The sequence below is a fragment of the Eptesicus fuscus genome, chromosome 9 (assembly GCF_027574615.1).
Source record: "Eptesicus fuscus isolate TK198812 chromosome 9, DD_ASM_mEF_20220401, whole genome shotgun sequence".
In the NCBI taxonomy this organism is placed as follows: domain Eukaryota; kingdom Metazoa; phylum Chordata; class Mammalia; order Chiroptera; family Vespertilionidae; genus Eptesicus; species Eptesicus fuscus.
Window position 1 is genome coordinate 21141181 of NC_072481.1, and position 15617 is coordinate 21156797.

The following is a 15617-nucleotide window of genomic DNA, read 5'->3' on the forward strand; positions in this document are numbered from 1 at the left end:
ATCTCAACATTACCTATGAAAAAGGGAGTGAACAGGGTACAGAGGCTAGGGATAGAAGCCAGACTCTCCCAAGTATATACCTTCTTTTAGGTTTAACTTTGGAACTTTGTAAATATTTTGCACAATTAAAAAGAAATACTGACATTTGATAAGTCATGTCTCAAAACTCAAAAAAGCAGAGGAAATAAATGAATACAATCCTCTATCAGTTAGTAGCATTATCACACAGGAAGAAAGGAGTGAAAAAATTAAAAACACTGTAATTTGATAGCCCAACCTTAGTAGGTTACAGGGACAAGAAAAACTGAAAGAAAACCAACGTAAACTATTTCCAGTAATGACACTGCTGTAGGTAGTACTGGCCTCACAGTTCTGAGACTCCTGGGTAAGCATGGTGGGTGGGAAATTGTGCTGGTGGTGTAGGGAACTGGGGTTTTCAGCAAGAGAGAAAGGAGGTACAGATATGACACGAGGAAGTTAAGGAAAAAGGAAAACATGTTTGTACACTGGAAATGAAATGAACCCATGATGCATTTTATCCTTAAAAAATGATTTCTGAGCTCTGTTCATTGAAAAGACTTAGAAACAAGGACTTACTCAATAGTAAGGAGTGCACAGGGTAGAGAGGCTAGGAGTAGAAGCTAGAGCCAAGATTATAAATACAATTTTCCACTTAAAAAACAACAACTAGGGCTCCTGGGAGAAACAGCTGGGTCTAGGTCAGGGACAGAAAATGTCAAGATGAGGTCGGGTTAATTTCAAAAGGTTCCCACTGGCCAATGGGACAATCTGAGAGTCGATTAGAGTAATAAAAGCAATGTATTTAAATAAAATACATTTAAATCCACTGGACTTTAATAATATTTAAAAATGTTCAGCTTTTGAAGGTGTTAGGGAATCAACTCAATAATATGAAAATAAATAAATAAAGGAAAATAATTAAGTATTTCTCCTGACTTTCCTTTAGGAGTTCTATCTCAGGATAACCACACAGTTGATGCAGGCAAGTTTTCTGTAAGTATCCCAGCTTATAGAAGAAGAAGAAATGGTAGCCTGTTGCCAGTTTGCAATCCCTAGGCTATGATGGTATAATGTTAGAAACTCCATAACTACCCTTACTTCTTCCTTGGAGGCCTAAATGAGCAAAACCATCACTCAGATTCCTCTCATGGGAGTGGGGAGAACTCACCTTCTTTCCTTTTTTATAGAACTTAAACATTTTCTGATTGTAAAAGGAGCACATTTGGTATACACATAGAGAAAAACATGTACACATGTTTATACCAGACTGTTAAACAATTTCCCCTGGGGAGTGAGATCGGGAAATGAGTGTTGTCACTTTAAACTTTATCGCATTTGTGTATTATTTAAAATTTTATGAACACCAAGTATTACTTTAAAAATGAAAATACATACTCACTGTAGATTATTTATCTCCTGTTCCCCCCCCCCCCACGTATTTCTTGTAAACAACATTAAAAAAAATCCAGTTTGAGTCTCTGCCTTTTAATCAGGAGTTTAATTACCTTTATGTCATGACTGATATGTTTGTCTTACTGCTGTTATTTTGTTCCATGCTGTCAATTTCTGATGCTTCCATGAGGGGGATCCTATCTTTGTCCTTTGTGACAGACAATATGTCTCCTTTTGTTTTAATTTTCTACTGGGATATGGAAAGCAGAAAACCTGCTTCCCATCCTGTTTGTGGATGATTTTAACTCTTGCATAAACATGTTTGAAATTATACTCTCTCCAGTGATATAATTCAGGAAATATACAGTGACAGTGTAGCCAAGGGTTTGGATTCTGACTCTGTCACTTACAAGCTGGGAGAATCCTAGGCAAGTGACTCAACCTCTCTATGTCCAATGGAGACCACAGCTAACCTACTTCCTAGACTGGTGCATGGCTGAAGTGAGTAAGTAAAACACTCATCACAGTGGGATAGAATTCGTTGGTTTTTCTTTGAAAGATCAAGGAAAAGAGGAACATGGGGAGAAAGAACCAGACAGTCCTTTGTAGATGCCTTCACTACCTGGAAGTCTTTCTTGGGAAATTTCTGATTTTTTTTTTCTTTTTTAAATCCTCATCTGAGGACATGCTTAGAGATAGGAAGAGAAGAAGAGAGGGAGACAGGTGGGATGGAGAGGGAGGGAGAGGGAGAGAGAAGAGAGAGAGAGAGAGAGAGAGAGAGAGAGAGAGAGAGAGAGAGAGAGAGGAGAGAGAAAGAGAAACATCGACTAGCTGCCTGCTCTATGCTCCCTGACTTGGGATCTAACTAGCAACTGACCAGCAATGGAACTGGCAACTTTTCGTTGCACAGGAAGACACTCAGCCAACTGAACCAATCTGGCTGGGCAGGAAATTTCTGATTTTAAACATATGGATCCCTTACGTTCTCTAGATCCGGAGTCATCAAAACCCAGCCCAGGGGCCACATCCAGCCCATTTACTTGTGTTGTCTCAGGCTGTTTTCATATAACGGTGGCCAAGTTGCGTAGAGACCACGTGCGAGGCCAAAGACACTGGCCCTTTAAGAAAAGTTTGCCGATTGCTGCTTTACATCAGTCAGATAATCATCCTTCTTTCTAAATTTAGAAGAAGGCTTTTTCTCCCTTGTCCCATTACAGCCTCTCAAAAACAAAGTGGCTCTTAGCATATATTAAAGATTTTTTTAAAGTCCATTAGCTTCTGCATTTAATTGTCCACAAGGTGGGGATACTTAATCAAAAACAAAACTAGGAAATTGAAAAAGATGAAGATGCTGATTACAAAGCAGGGTTCTCCCAAGGCTGGGACACAAGCGGGGGAAGAGGCCACGGAGGGGCAAGATTCCCAGGGGTCTCTCCACTTGACCTGCGTGTTAGCTCTGGGATTGGCCATCCTAGGTGGCTGTCTCTTACTCCGCCCCTCTCACGTGCTGCTCCCCAGGCCCCTGAAAACCAGGGTGGCAGCAAAGGCCCCTCACTCTGAGAAAAGTGAGCAGGCTCTTCTTCCTGGGGCCACGTCAGGGTCTCTCTAACAGGCTGCCCCTTATTTTTGATGGCCTACTGTCCCCCCAAAGACAGAATGAATGGGACAGCTTTAGTTTCAAAATTAGGACTTTGCCTATGAATAGTGAGCTGAATATTCTCGCCTACATCACGCGTGGTTTTGAGTGTCTCGCTGCCTTCTCGAGGGCAGGGCGGTGGTTGAGGAGCACCTGATCCTGGAGGGCAGCAGTGGGGAGAAGAAGAGGGTTCTGCAGTTACCACGTCCTGACGCCTCTTCAGGGGGTCAGCTCCACTGGGACTGAACCCCACAGGCTCAGAGGCCTGGGGCCTGGGCTTCTGGCCAGGGAGTGGGGAGAATCTTGGTGAGAAGATAGGACCAACGCCCATGGAATTGGTAAGAAAAATTAATAGTGGTTAGACCAAGAGTTGTCTGGAATTAGGAAAAAGGGAGAGACCAGGGGAGCAAGAGACAGTAGAGAAATGTCCTGGACGAGATGGACGAACATGAGGAAAACCGAAGACCCACAAGCAGGAGGGAGAAGGAGGGGCCGGTTGAGGAAAGGTGAGCGACCACCGACCGACAATCCCCAGACCCCAGGCTCCACATGGCTGCTTCACCCGCAAACAATCCCATCAGACATGCGTGATTATCGCCCTCTCCAACGAGGGAATTGCCTAATCGCCCTGTTCCACAGCTGGGAGGAGGCGAAGCCACGAGCTTCGCCTTGTTTCTCTGCGGCTAAAGCTCATGCGATTTCCAAAACTGCTCATGTGCTGGGGAAAATGGCAGATGAGGTCGTGCGGACCTTGCTGTGGGACTTTGGAGGCTGGAAGGTAGTCTGTTCACGTAATGATGGGGCGGGCACCTGGAGGAGGGAAACGTACCACTAGACCCCTCACGTGGAGTGATACTCATCTAAGGGGTCCGATGAAAAAGATCAGGTTAAAATAATGCTCACGGCCAGCACACATTAAGCACTGCCTCTGCCAGGCACTTCTCCAAGAACAGTGCCTGCTCACGACAATCCTGTGAGGAGGTTCCCATTATTAACCACACTTTACAGATGGGGCAACTGAGGCACAGGGAGGTCAAGTCACTTGCTCAGGGTGACTCCAGTGTAAGTTGCAGGGCAGAAACAAAAGGTGGTCTGGTGAGGGTCAGGGCTCTGAAGACCATTAAAGGGGCTCTAACCTAATTCAAAGGTCATTCATTCATTCATTCATTCAGTGATTCCTCAACCAGCACTGACTGAGCATGTAAGTGCCAAACAATATGTCAGTTGTGGGAATAGGAGGCCAAGGATGATTCCCTAACCTCATGGAGTTTACAAACCAGTGATCACACAGCTAACACTTTTCAGGACTTACTTACTTTATGCCAGAATCTGTCCTTTACATATGCATCTTATTATTATCACCGCCACACTTTTTCAGCTGAAAAAACAGGCTCAGAGGGAAAAAGTGATCTGCCAGGATTGCAGCCCAGGCCCCTGACTCGAGAGCCCACGGACCCTCTTACACGCACTGTGCTCTCGGTGGTCTCTCCCCTTCTCCTGCACCTGTCATCTCTGGGACAGTGCTCCATCCGCCCCACCCCCCATTTGTTCTCCTGTCTTTCCTACCTGCTGGTCACTGTGCTCAGATTTGGGTTTGGGGACTGGGTATGTAGAGAGGTCTCTTAGGTCTCTACCCGCTGTCCATCAAGTGAGATGAGAGGAAGAAGCTTTCTGGCTCCCAAAGGAGAGAACCACAGTCCCTGCCTCCTGGGCACTGTCACTGCTCCCAAGGGCCTATGGGATATGCATTACTCATCTATTATTCACAAACACGTACAGAGGGCCCATTCTGTGCCAGGTACTGTGTTTGGTACACAGATTCGACACAATCCTGCCCTCGAGAAGCTTAACTTGTGTTTTAAAAGCCTGCAGTTTGGTGGCACAGACAGTTGGTCTCTGAAATGGGGTAAAAACCTGCTCCATGTGGCGAGGCAGGATTGAGGAGCCGCCACGGTAACCCCTGTGTTGGCATCAAGCTGTGTTTCCTCTGGCCAGTGTGCCCTTAGTCCCTGGGGACTGGCCATGGGATAACAAGGCAGCATCTAGTGGGACACAAAGGCCAGGCCTGGAGATGCCCAGGGCACTGGGGAAATCAGCGTGTGCAAAAGAAAGAGTGGCAGCAGCTTGAAGACTCGAGAACTCACAGCACGGCCCCCTCTGCTTTGGTGGATGGAGCAGCCCTGGACGGGTCAGGAAGCAGGGCTCCCAATGGCTGTGATTTCGAGAGCTGCCGGTTGAAAGAGGTGTTGTGATGCCTGACAGTCTACAACCAGTGTTTTTCCAGTTTAAACTCTGGCTACCAATGAAATTTCTATGCAGAGTGGTCCTCCAAGCCCCTGCCATTCCAGTGCGAGGGTGGCCCTGAGGAGGATGATACGGAAATGCACCAGGTGGTTCAGGCCACGTGGTCCCCTCCTCAGCCTCTCTGCACAGCCAGCCCCAGCCCGCAGGCACGCACCTTCACACCGCAGCACAGCGCTGTTCCAGACCACGCTGCCCTCCTTCAGGATGCAGGTGATGGTCTCGGAGCCCTGCGTCCCAAGGAAGCCTTCGTCACACAGGAAGGAGATGGAACTTCCCAGCTGGAGGCTGTCTCCAAACCGCTTCCCGTTCACTGGAATGCCTGGATCTGGGCACTCATTGTGCCGGAAGGCTGTGTGGATGGGGGTCAAGGATGTGATTAGGCAAAGCTGGTGTGCAGAGCGATCCCCCACCTCAAATCAGCTTCCTTATTACCCTAGCCCTCCACCAATCCCCCAAGAACCCACCATGCTGGAGGGAGAGCCAGATACCCCAGAACCAGGGACCGCCATGCCACATTGGGAATAAAGCAGGTGATTCTTAAACCTGGTCTCCTGCCTTCTGAGGCACCTAATCCAATTTCCTTCTAATGAACATTTATAGATCAGGCAGTAGGCTAAGTATTTCTCACATTCACTCATATCATATAATGATTCCACGAAGTAGATATTATCCCAGTTTGCAAATGAGGAAACAGGCTTATGCAGATCTGTCTCCCCAATGTCAAATCCATTCCATGCTTCCCTAACTTCAGACAGTGATGGGATCACTTATGCAGCAGGTGAGCTGGGCTCTGAATCCTGTGACACTAACAGACACTAAGCATCATGAAGTAGGTGCCCTGGAATCAGCCCTGTCGGAACCCATTTCCCTCATTCCCTCGCCTCTGCCAGGCTGCCTCTGCCTCTCCCAGGCGACTGATAATGCAGGCGGAGCTGGGGGAGGAAAGAGTCAGAGCACTTTCGGGTTTAATCGAGCTTTGCCTCTTGTTAGTTACATGGTCCTGGGAAACTTATGTAATCTTGCTGAGCCTGTGCTTCCTGACCTATAAAATGAGATCATACTTCACTTGCAGGGTTATTCTGGGGTAGAAATGAAAGTTGACATGAACAGGAAAGTGGAGAATATCTGCTATGGCTCCGGATAGAGAGCAGGTACTCCGTAAGCCCTGTCCGTTTTTGTTCAGTGGATAGAGCATTGGCCTGCGGACTAAAGGGTCTCAGGTTCGATTCCGGTCAAGGGCACGTACCTTGGTTGCAGGCTCCTCCCCAGCCCAGGTCCTGGTTGGGGTACGTGCAGGAGGCAACTGGTCAATGTGTCTCTCTCACATTGATGTTTCTCTCTCTCTTCTCTCCCCCTCCCACTCTCTCTGAAAATCAATGGAAAAAAATATCCTTGGGTGAGCATTAAAAAAAAAAAAAGACCCAGTGCCATTCCTTCCTCCCGTTCACCTCCTTCGCTAAGCACATTCCCAGGCTTCCTCCATCAGGGGTGCCCCAGTTCTCGCACTCCTGTCTCTGAAGCCACACCCTGTTTGCATCCCCGCTGTCTGAAGGATGGTGGTTTTGGAGTGGAGACAAGGCTCCATGGCTGCACGGGCAAGTACCACTTTCAAAAACCCAATTTATAAGCCTCTGAAATCCCGTAGTGATGGAGACACGTGCACAGTCAGAAACGGACAGTCCGCCCTGGCAGCTGCTGGATCTTACTGGAGGCAAGAGGCTGGAGATCCTCCTGCTGAAGGTGAGCTGGGGGGTCTGACGTGGAGATGAGAGTGCTGATCCTTTGCAGAGCCTGCACGAAGTCCCCACCCCCTTCCCTCTGACATGCAAAGCCGAGGTCAGCCCAGACTTCAGTCTCCCAATCTTTCTTTATTAGGAGCTATGACCATGGGGTGGCCCTGACATTTAGAAATAAGTGGTGCCTGAAGCTAGAAGTTCAGGCGTTAGCCCTATCACATGCACGCACGCACACACACACACACACACACACACACACACACACACACACAGAAAAGATCCAGATATGGAGCTTTCTTCAGCACCTGGGAGCAAGCGCTCGAGGTCAAGGACTTAAATACTGCCCAGTTCTAGCTGGCTGTCATTCCGAACCTGTCTCCTGCCGTGTGAAAAGGGCTAGATCTCAGCCTATGACGGTTCTGGTGTGGGGTCCGCTGTGATGACTGCACAATGCTCACATAGTAGGTGCTCAGTAAACAGAAGCTACTTCATCACTTTTGGAGATGTTTCATATGGAAGAAGGAGGAGGTTTAGTCCCAGGAGCTCGAGGGGTGGAAAAGGATCACGGGTCCTTGTTACAGGGACACAGGTTTCAGGCATCATAAGGGGAAGCATTCGGTGTGCTGCTGTTGCTATGGAGACAGCTGAGTGGGAAGTGAGCCCCCAATGCTGGGCACATTCCAGCTCAGCCTCGATGATCATCAGTTGGGACGTGACCCAGGAGATGACTGTCCTGCAGGGGAGACTACGCTGCTGCCCAAACACTTGTCCACGGACGAACGATTGTTCACTAGCTACATCAGAACCACCTCAGAGCCTTTTAGAAAGTACGTCCTGGGGCCCCAGTCCCTTGCAGATTCTGACTCAGCAGTGGGGCCCAGATTTAAAAATATTATTTCTACTTATCCATCCAACTGCCCATCTGTATAAATGCACAGAAGAGTATCTGATTCAGTAATAGTGTTCACCAAATGTTGGCAAGAACCATTTCTGGGTGGGGGATTTGGGTGGTAGTTAGCATTTCTTCTTTGAGCTGCCCCTGTGTTCTGAGTATTTACGTTTGGGTGTGCATCATTCTCACAGTGGTGGAGAAACGCTGGAGAAGAATGTGAGGTAGGAGCTTGGTCCACCACCCTTTTGCCTCTTCCTCCCAAGGACCCAGCATGTTCTCCTTTCCTAGAAAATGGGGACTTGCTAGGATTTGGTTTTCCTGGGAGACTATAAGCATGTATTTGTTGTTAATTCTCACCCGAGAATATTTTTCCATTGATTTTTTATGGAGAGTGGAAGAGAGAGGGAAAGACAGAAACATTGATGTGAGAGAAACACATCGATTGGTTGCCTCCTGTATGTGCCCTGACCAGGGCCTGGGTTGGGGAGGAGCCTGCAACCAAGGTATGTGCCCTTGACCAGAATCAAACCCAGGACCTTTTGGTCTGCAGGCCAACGCTCTATCCACTGAGCCAAACTGGCTAGGGCTAAGCATGTATTTTTGCCACAGGTGCTCGATCAGTGTCCACACTTCCTTTGACCCTGCAGAGTTCTCTGCTGTCATCATCCTGGACAAATGGGCTTCCCTGGGGACTCCTTACCCCCGTCCTCTTCCCACTTCATCAGCGGGGAAAGAGCATTGAGTCACTCATGGATCTTTCCATTCAATAAACATTTACTGATCCTTACCACCCACCAGACCCCTGCTGGGCAGATAAGTAATGCATTCCCCTACCTGTGCTGAGCTCAGGGTCGCATGGGAAAGCAGGGTGAGCTACAAGCCAGAGCTGCACTGCTAGGCTGGGAGGCTCAGGGGGCCAGAGGGCTCTGCTGCCTGCTGCCCTCGCTGACGAGAGCAGGGCGCCCTGGAGGAGGCAGGCTCGGGAAGGTTGACGGCTTCTAGCTAGCCTGGTGTCCTGAGGAAGTGCTGACAAGGATGTCAGGGAAGGGCTTTAGTTGGGGTGGTCCCTTGGAATCTGGGGTCCCCAGTGGCTGACCATTTGGCACGTACTGTCTTCAGCTCAACTAGACTGCAGGGACAGGTGGGACGAAAAAAAACAAGATCTCTGTGCCACGGATGGGGGTGGGGGCAGAGAGGATCACTTCTGTCAAAAGCATGAGAGGGCTCTCCCGGTTTGGCTCAGTGGATAGAGCATCGGCCTGCGGACTGAAGGGTCTCGGGTTCCATTCCTTGTCAAGGGCACATGCCCAGGTTGCAGGCTCGATCCCCAGTAGGGGGCGTGCAGGAGGCAGCCGATCCATGATTATTTCTCATCATTGATGTTTCTATATCTCCTTTTCCCGACCTCCCTTTCTTTCTGAAATCAACAACAACAAAAAGCACGAGAGGGACCAGCTCTGTGTATGCTTATGTGCGTGGGGTGGGGCTTGAGTTGAGGACTTGCATTTCACAAGCAGCCTCTGGGGAAGGAGCTGGTTAACTGCTCAGAAAGACCCAGCTTTAGCCCCGTTTGACCATTTGTCATCGGCCAAGGTGATGGGTCTACAGATTATTATAATCTAATAAGTAGTTCTCACTGCCTTTGGTGGCTCACCGTCTCCAAGATTCTGCCCCCACCCCCACCCTCACCATAACCCCAGGAGACACAGAAATGAAAACAATCACCTCCGGGCCTTGGGTTCCCTCTAGAAGGGGCCCAGGATTGAACCTGGAGGGGACGGCTTTGGACTGTGGCCCTGAGAGGGGGGATGAGGAAATGCCCCAGAGTCGGCTCTAATCAAAGCTCACAGCCAAACAGAAACGGCACTCCAGACGCTGGCTTCTGATTTGACTATGGGGATGGGCCCCGGGCGAGGCCAAGCCCCCCTGGAATGCCCACAGTGGGCAGCAAGCGGCGTTCACATCAGAGAGGGATCCGTGACTAATGAGGGGACGACAGGCTTGCTCTCCCTTGGGCCCTTCCTGGTTCTCGCTGAGGCTTCCAGGAGGCGGGCGGGAGGGAGGATGAGGTCCCAGGCTCCCTTTACATTATATATAGGAAACAAATGCTCAAGGGAGAGTGAAGCCACAGGAAAGAGCACCTGCCCGGCAGCAGTGCTTTATGCTCTTCCTGGTCACGCTGGAGCCCCAGGCCTGGGCACTACAACCCTTAGAGCAGCCCCCCCACATCAACACTCCTCCACCCTCAGGGACCGACTCTCAGAGGGACGGCCAGCTGGGGACAGAGGGAGGACTTACTGGTGAAGGTGATGTTGAAGCCCCTCTTCCCCGTGGAGTGATCCGTCTGGAACTCGAGGCGGGCCACGTGGCCGCTGCTGGTGATGGAGGAGGGGAGCTGGTTTCCTGAGAAGGTGCCCAGCACTGGGGCCTCGGCGGTGGCCCCATCCTTGATGACCAGGAAGTCGAACTGAGGCTCCACATCGATGTCATTGAAGGCCAGGTGGATGCGGCTCTCGGGCCGGGCCAGGATGAGCCAGACGCAGTGGAGGTGGTTGCCGTAGTCCTCGGGGTAGTTGGGCGACAGGACGACCCCAGAGGGGCTGGTGAAATTGAAGAAGCAGGAAACTGCAAGAGAAGAGCAGTGGAGGTCAGTGAGCGTCCCTGGCATTCTGCCCGGGCCCCTGAGGGCTGGCAGGGGTGCGTTCCCTCAGACCGGTGGTCGGCAAACCGCGGCTCGCAAGCCACATGCGGCTCTTTGGCCCCTTGAGTGTTCTAACGCCACTTCTTCAAAATAGACTCGCCCAGGCCGAAAACCGACTTCTGCGCATGGGCCACAAAGTTTCAATCGCACTGTATGTGCGCGCCCGCACGTGGTATTTTGTGGAAGAGCCACACGCAAGGGGCCAAAGAGCCGCATGTGGCTCGTGAGCCGCGGTTTGCCGACCACTGCCTTAGACTAAAGATCAATAGAAAGAAAGGGTGACACCAGGGTTGGGCTGGCCTGGCTGGGCTCTGAGCTCTAGGCGGGAGACATGCTGGGTTCCATGCTGGGCATGGCGCTGAGAAGGGTGCCATGTGCAGGCATGGGGGAGTCGCTCTCCTCTTGGCCCTCTCTCTCTCTCTCTGTGTGCTCATCCAGCAGCGTCTCATGCTCTCGGTCCCATGTGTGGGGAAAACCATCAGTTGCAGCCCCAGTGCCAGCTCCTCTCAGCTGGGGGCGATCCCCCAGGTGGTAACCAGGGCGGAGACAGTCCAAGTCCATTTCTCTCCATTACATATTTTGGTGGGGAAGTGACAGGTGTGCCCTGGGGATTGTGACAGCCTTGAAGCTACAAAACTATGCTGAGAAGGTGCCAGGTAAGCACCACTTTTCAGAGACCAAAGCGCTGGAGGGAACTGGGGGAGAAAGGTGACAGGGTCTCATCTCGATGCCCCACCCACTTCCTGCTACCCCTCCTCCTTTACACCAAGGAGACACTTTTCTGGAAACCCTTGTTTTAAATCCTTTTCATGTCAGTGACTAACAGACCCTAGAATGAGGCTGAGACAAGGAAAGTGCTATCAATGGAAAGAGAAACACACAAAACCAAAATTAAAAAGAAAAATAATAGAATGGAAAAAAAGAATTGTAACAAATATGCCACAGGGCAAGTACCTGTACTGAATTAGAGATTTTTAATTCTATAAGAATATCACCAAGATGAGCTAAGAGTATGCTCAGAGGATTCATATGAGAAAGAAATAGGATTACTATATGAAAACACAGTCCAGTACACTAGAGAAAATAAACATATATAACCCAATATTGCTGAGGCTTCATGGAAACTCATATGTATTTATTGCCAGTTGGAGTGTAAAGTTGATCTAATCCTTTTGGAAGGTTATGTGAATTCTTATCAACAGCCAAAAGATGATTCAAATATTCTGCCTCAGTAATCTCTAGAAACAATTAAAAAGAAAAAGAGCCACATGGACAAAGATGTTTATAGTGACATAATTTCATTATAGAGAAAAAATGTGGACAACCTATATGTCAACTCAATAATGTGAAGTATGTTATAGCCTTTAATATGATGCAGTTTGAACACAATTATTAAAGTGATAAATACGACCCCATAGAAAGGAGAATGTTAAGCATCACTTAAGTAAAATGGTAGATAATAAAATTATATGCATACTTTTGATGATAGCTCTTAACTACTTATTTATATATAGATAAAGACTGGACATGAACCCAAAATAAAAGCTGTATTAGAGTAATAGGTCTGTGGGTGATAGTTTTTCAAAGTGAAAACAATATTTAATTTTTATGACTGTGAACATGATAGAAGCTCATTCTAAACATCCTATCATATATAATAAAAGCCTAATATGCTAAGTGTCCAGTTGTCCGCTCATCTGTTCAACCAAAGCATAATATGCTAATGATATGCTAAGGCCGCTCAACTGCTCGATATGTCATGCACTGATCACCAGGGGGCAGACAGTTGACCAGTTGCTATGACATGCATTGACCACCAGGCAGCAGACGCTCCGACCAGTAGGTTAGCTTACTGCTGGGGTCCAGCTGATTGGGACTGAGTGAGATGGGCCACACATGCCCTGGAGACCTCCTCCAGTCCCTCCCTGGCTGGCCAATCTCCTGCATCCCTCCCTGGCCCCAATCATGCACCAGTGGGGTCCCTTGGCCTGGCCTGCACCCTCTTGCAATCTGGGACCCTTTGGGGAATGTTGGAGAGCCGGTTTCGGCCTGATCCTGCAGGCCAGGCCAAAGGACCCCACTGGTGCATGAATTCGTGTACCAGGCCTCTAGTTTTTCATATAAGAAAGTATAAAGAAAGTGAAAACTAATATGGACAAACATTTAAATCCCATTATTTAATTAAATAATTGTTTCATTATGTGTTAATAATAATGAAACTGAATAAATTAAAATTTTGACTTATCTATATATATAAAAGCCTAAGCAACCATTTGACCAGTAGCTATGATGCACATTGACCATCAGGGGGCAGATGCTCAACACACAGGCATGGAAACATGGAACAGACTGATGATTCTCAGAGGGAAGGGGGAGGGCAAGGATGGGAAGAGATTAATCAAAGATCTTATATGCATACTAGAGGCCTGGTGCATGGATTCCTGCACCGGTGGGGTCTCGCGGCCTGGCCTGTGGGGATCGCGCTGAAACCGGCAGTCTGACATCCCCCGAGGGGTTCCAGATTGTGAGAGGGGGCAGGCCAGACCGAGGGACCCCACTAGTGCACAAATCCATGCACCGGGCATCTAGTTAATTATAATGAAGTTAATTATAATGAAAAAAAAATCATGTTTGCAAAAAAAGAACAAAGTCTTCCCATCAAATTCAGCAAAGCCAACCTGGTCCCTAGCCACAGTCAGCTTTACTCCTGTAATATCTGCATTTTACAAGTATAGAAAGAGTTTAGGCCAAGGGGAAAGCTTTAAGGCAACATCAGATATAGTTAATAGTAATTATTATTATTTATTATTGCCAGTGGGGGCTTAGTAAGTGCAGGCACTGTTTCAAGCACTTTCATCAATTACTCAATTTAACTTTCACAATAACATTATGAGGTGGGTACTATTAATAATCCCATTTAAAGATGAAGACACTGAGGCACCCAGAGGTTAAGTAACTTGCCATGGCTTGGCATCAGTAAATAGTAACATTAAATTCAAATTTATGCAAATCCATGCAAATTAAAACTAATCTGACTCCGGGGCCAACCTCTTAGCCACCCCTCAACACTGTTTCCCAGTAAGAGATGAGTACTGCCCATTGGGCTCAAGTCTAACAGTGGAGTCCCAGGGGTATTCTCTATGCTGAAGATTGAATTATCAACCCCAACCATTACACCTACCCTGAATTGGGGGGCTCTAGGGTGGACCTGGATGCCTTCAGACAGCTATCCCATCACCAGCTTTGTGGCCCTCCAGCTGGGGGTAAAATGCAAATGATGAGGAATTCTAACCTAAGAAAGCCAAGTACCTGAAGATGAAGGGAAAAACCATGTGGCCTGTCTTTAGTTGAACAACATCACAGTGCACTGAAGGCAAGAAAGTGCTATGGTTTCAGAGGGAAGACCATCTGTAAGCATATGAACAAATGGATTTGCTGCAGAGGAGAATTTAGTTAACAGCACTCGAGTCTCCACCACCACTCCATCACTCTATTACGTTATTCTTTTTGCTTTATACCCTTTTTCTATGCTGTAAAGCTGCAGGGGTACCATTTTGAGCAGCTGTATATGGCAGTGCTACCTACCACTCTCTAAAGTTATATTGTTCATTTGTTTGTTTATGGCCTGTCCCTCTTTCATCCCACCAGGTACACATGTACTCTGTAAGAGCAGAAATCTTGCTTGATTCCTCTGAATCCTAATGGTTCCACAATGCCTGGCATATTGTAGGTGCTCAATCAATATTTGCTGAATGAATCAATGAGTATTTAATGGTTGATGACATTTGAAAAGAGGGCGACATGAATACATAAGCCTTACATTCCATCCCATTACAAGACCCAACTGCCAGAATTGACCAAAGTCTGTAAAAACAGTTGGGCACCTGTATCAGCTCTGGAAACTAGAGACGAATACTGTGGCATGGTCCTCAATGCATGTCTCTTAAACACAGTGCAGATCTCTCCCTACACGGTTTAGAGTAGAAAAGAGTATAACCCAGCCAAGTTGTTAGGCACCAAAAACAAGAGCTCCCAATATTAGTGACCTTAAAAATATACTGTTCACATAACACTCAAAAAAAGCCACTTGAAAATGTTTTCTACCAAACCAAGAGATGAATCAAAATGAAGAACGGAAGTTTGGGAAAGTTATGGTTCATAAAAATTATAAAAAGGGTTGGCAACAAGCAAATAAGCCATACAGTAAAGAATCTAAATAAATGCTATACACATAGTTATAAAACAAAATGCAAGTGTAACCATTAGTCTTTCAAAGAGAAGATATATCACTGCTGCCCAAAACCCAGTGTAAAAAATTGCAGATTATACTGATATAAAGAGAAAAGTGGGAGGAAGGAGATATGCTAATTTCCTCATCTTAGGATAAATTCTGTTACATAGTTCCTGTGGTTAATTTGAGAAATATAGGTTAAAGCATGTTTTAATTAAGTGTAATTAGTAATAGACTATAAAGTAGCTTATCTTCAAAATTACCAAAAGGGGAAAAATATAGCAATCAATGTAGCAAAAATAAATAAATAAATAAATAAATAAATAAATAAATAAATAAATAAATAAATAAAATAAAAAGGAATTCAAAGGAAAAACCAAGGAAGTATAGAGGAAGTATAAAGATGCTAAAAATCACAAAAATTATCCTATATAATAAAAGCCTAATATGCAAATTGTCTGAACGGCGGAACGACAGGTGGAATGACCAGTCACTATGATGCACACTGACCACCAAGGGGCAGATGCTCAACGCAGAAGTTGCCCCCAGCCTGCAGGCCCGCAGAAGGAGGCGACCAGCAACAGCGGCAGGGGGCGGGGCTGGCCGGCAGGTGGGTGGTGCCCCCACTAATCGCCCTGCTGGTCGCCTCCTGCCGCCAGCCAAGGCCAGTGCCAGCGGGGCCCCGTACCCCCACTCCCCCCCAC

The 15617-nt window shown here is 47.6% G+C and overlaps 1 protein-coding gene across 1 annotated transcript in view; it reads right to left on the reverse strand.

Annotated features, from left to right (window-relative positions):
• The window catches only part of CSMD2 (CUB and Sushi multiple domains 2), a 545662-nt gene that overhangs the window by 174022 nt on the left and 356023 nt on the right, over positions 1 to 15617 (reverse strand). The window contains exons 14-15 of the mRNA XM_008156972.3: positions 10280 to 10606; positions 5508 to 5702 (exon numbers count right to left, since the gene is read on the reverse strand). Coding sequence (XP_008155194.2) covers positions 5508 to 5702; positions 10280 to 10606 — 522 coding nt within the window. The remainder of the gene's footprint in view (positions 1 to 5507; positions 5703 to 10279; positions 10607 to 15617) is intronic.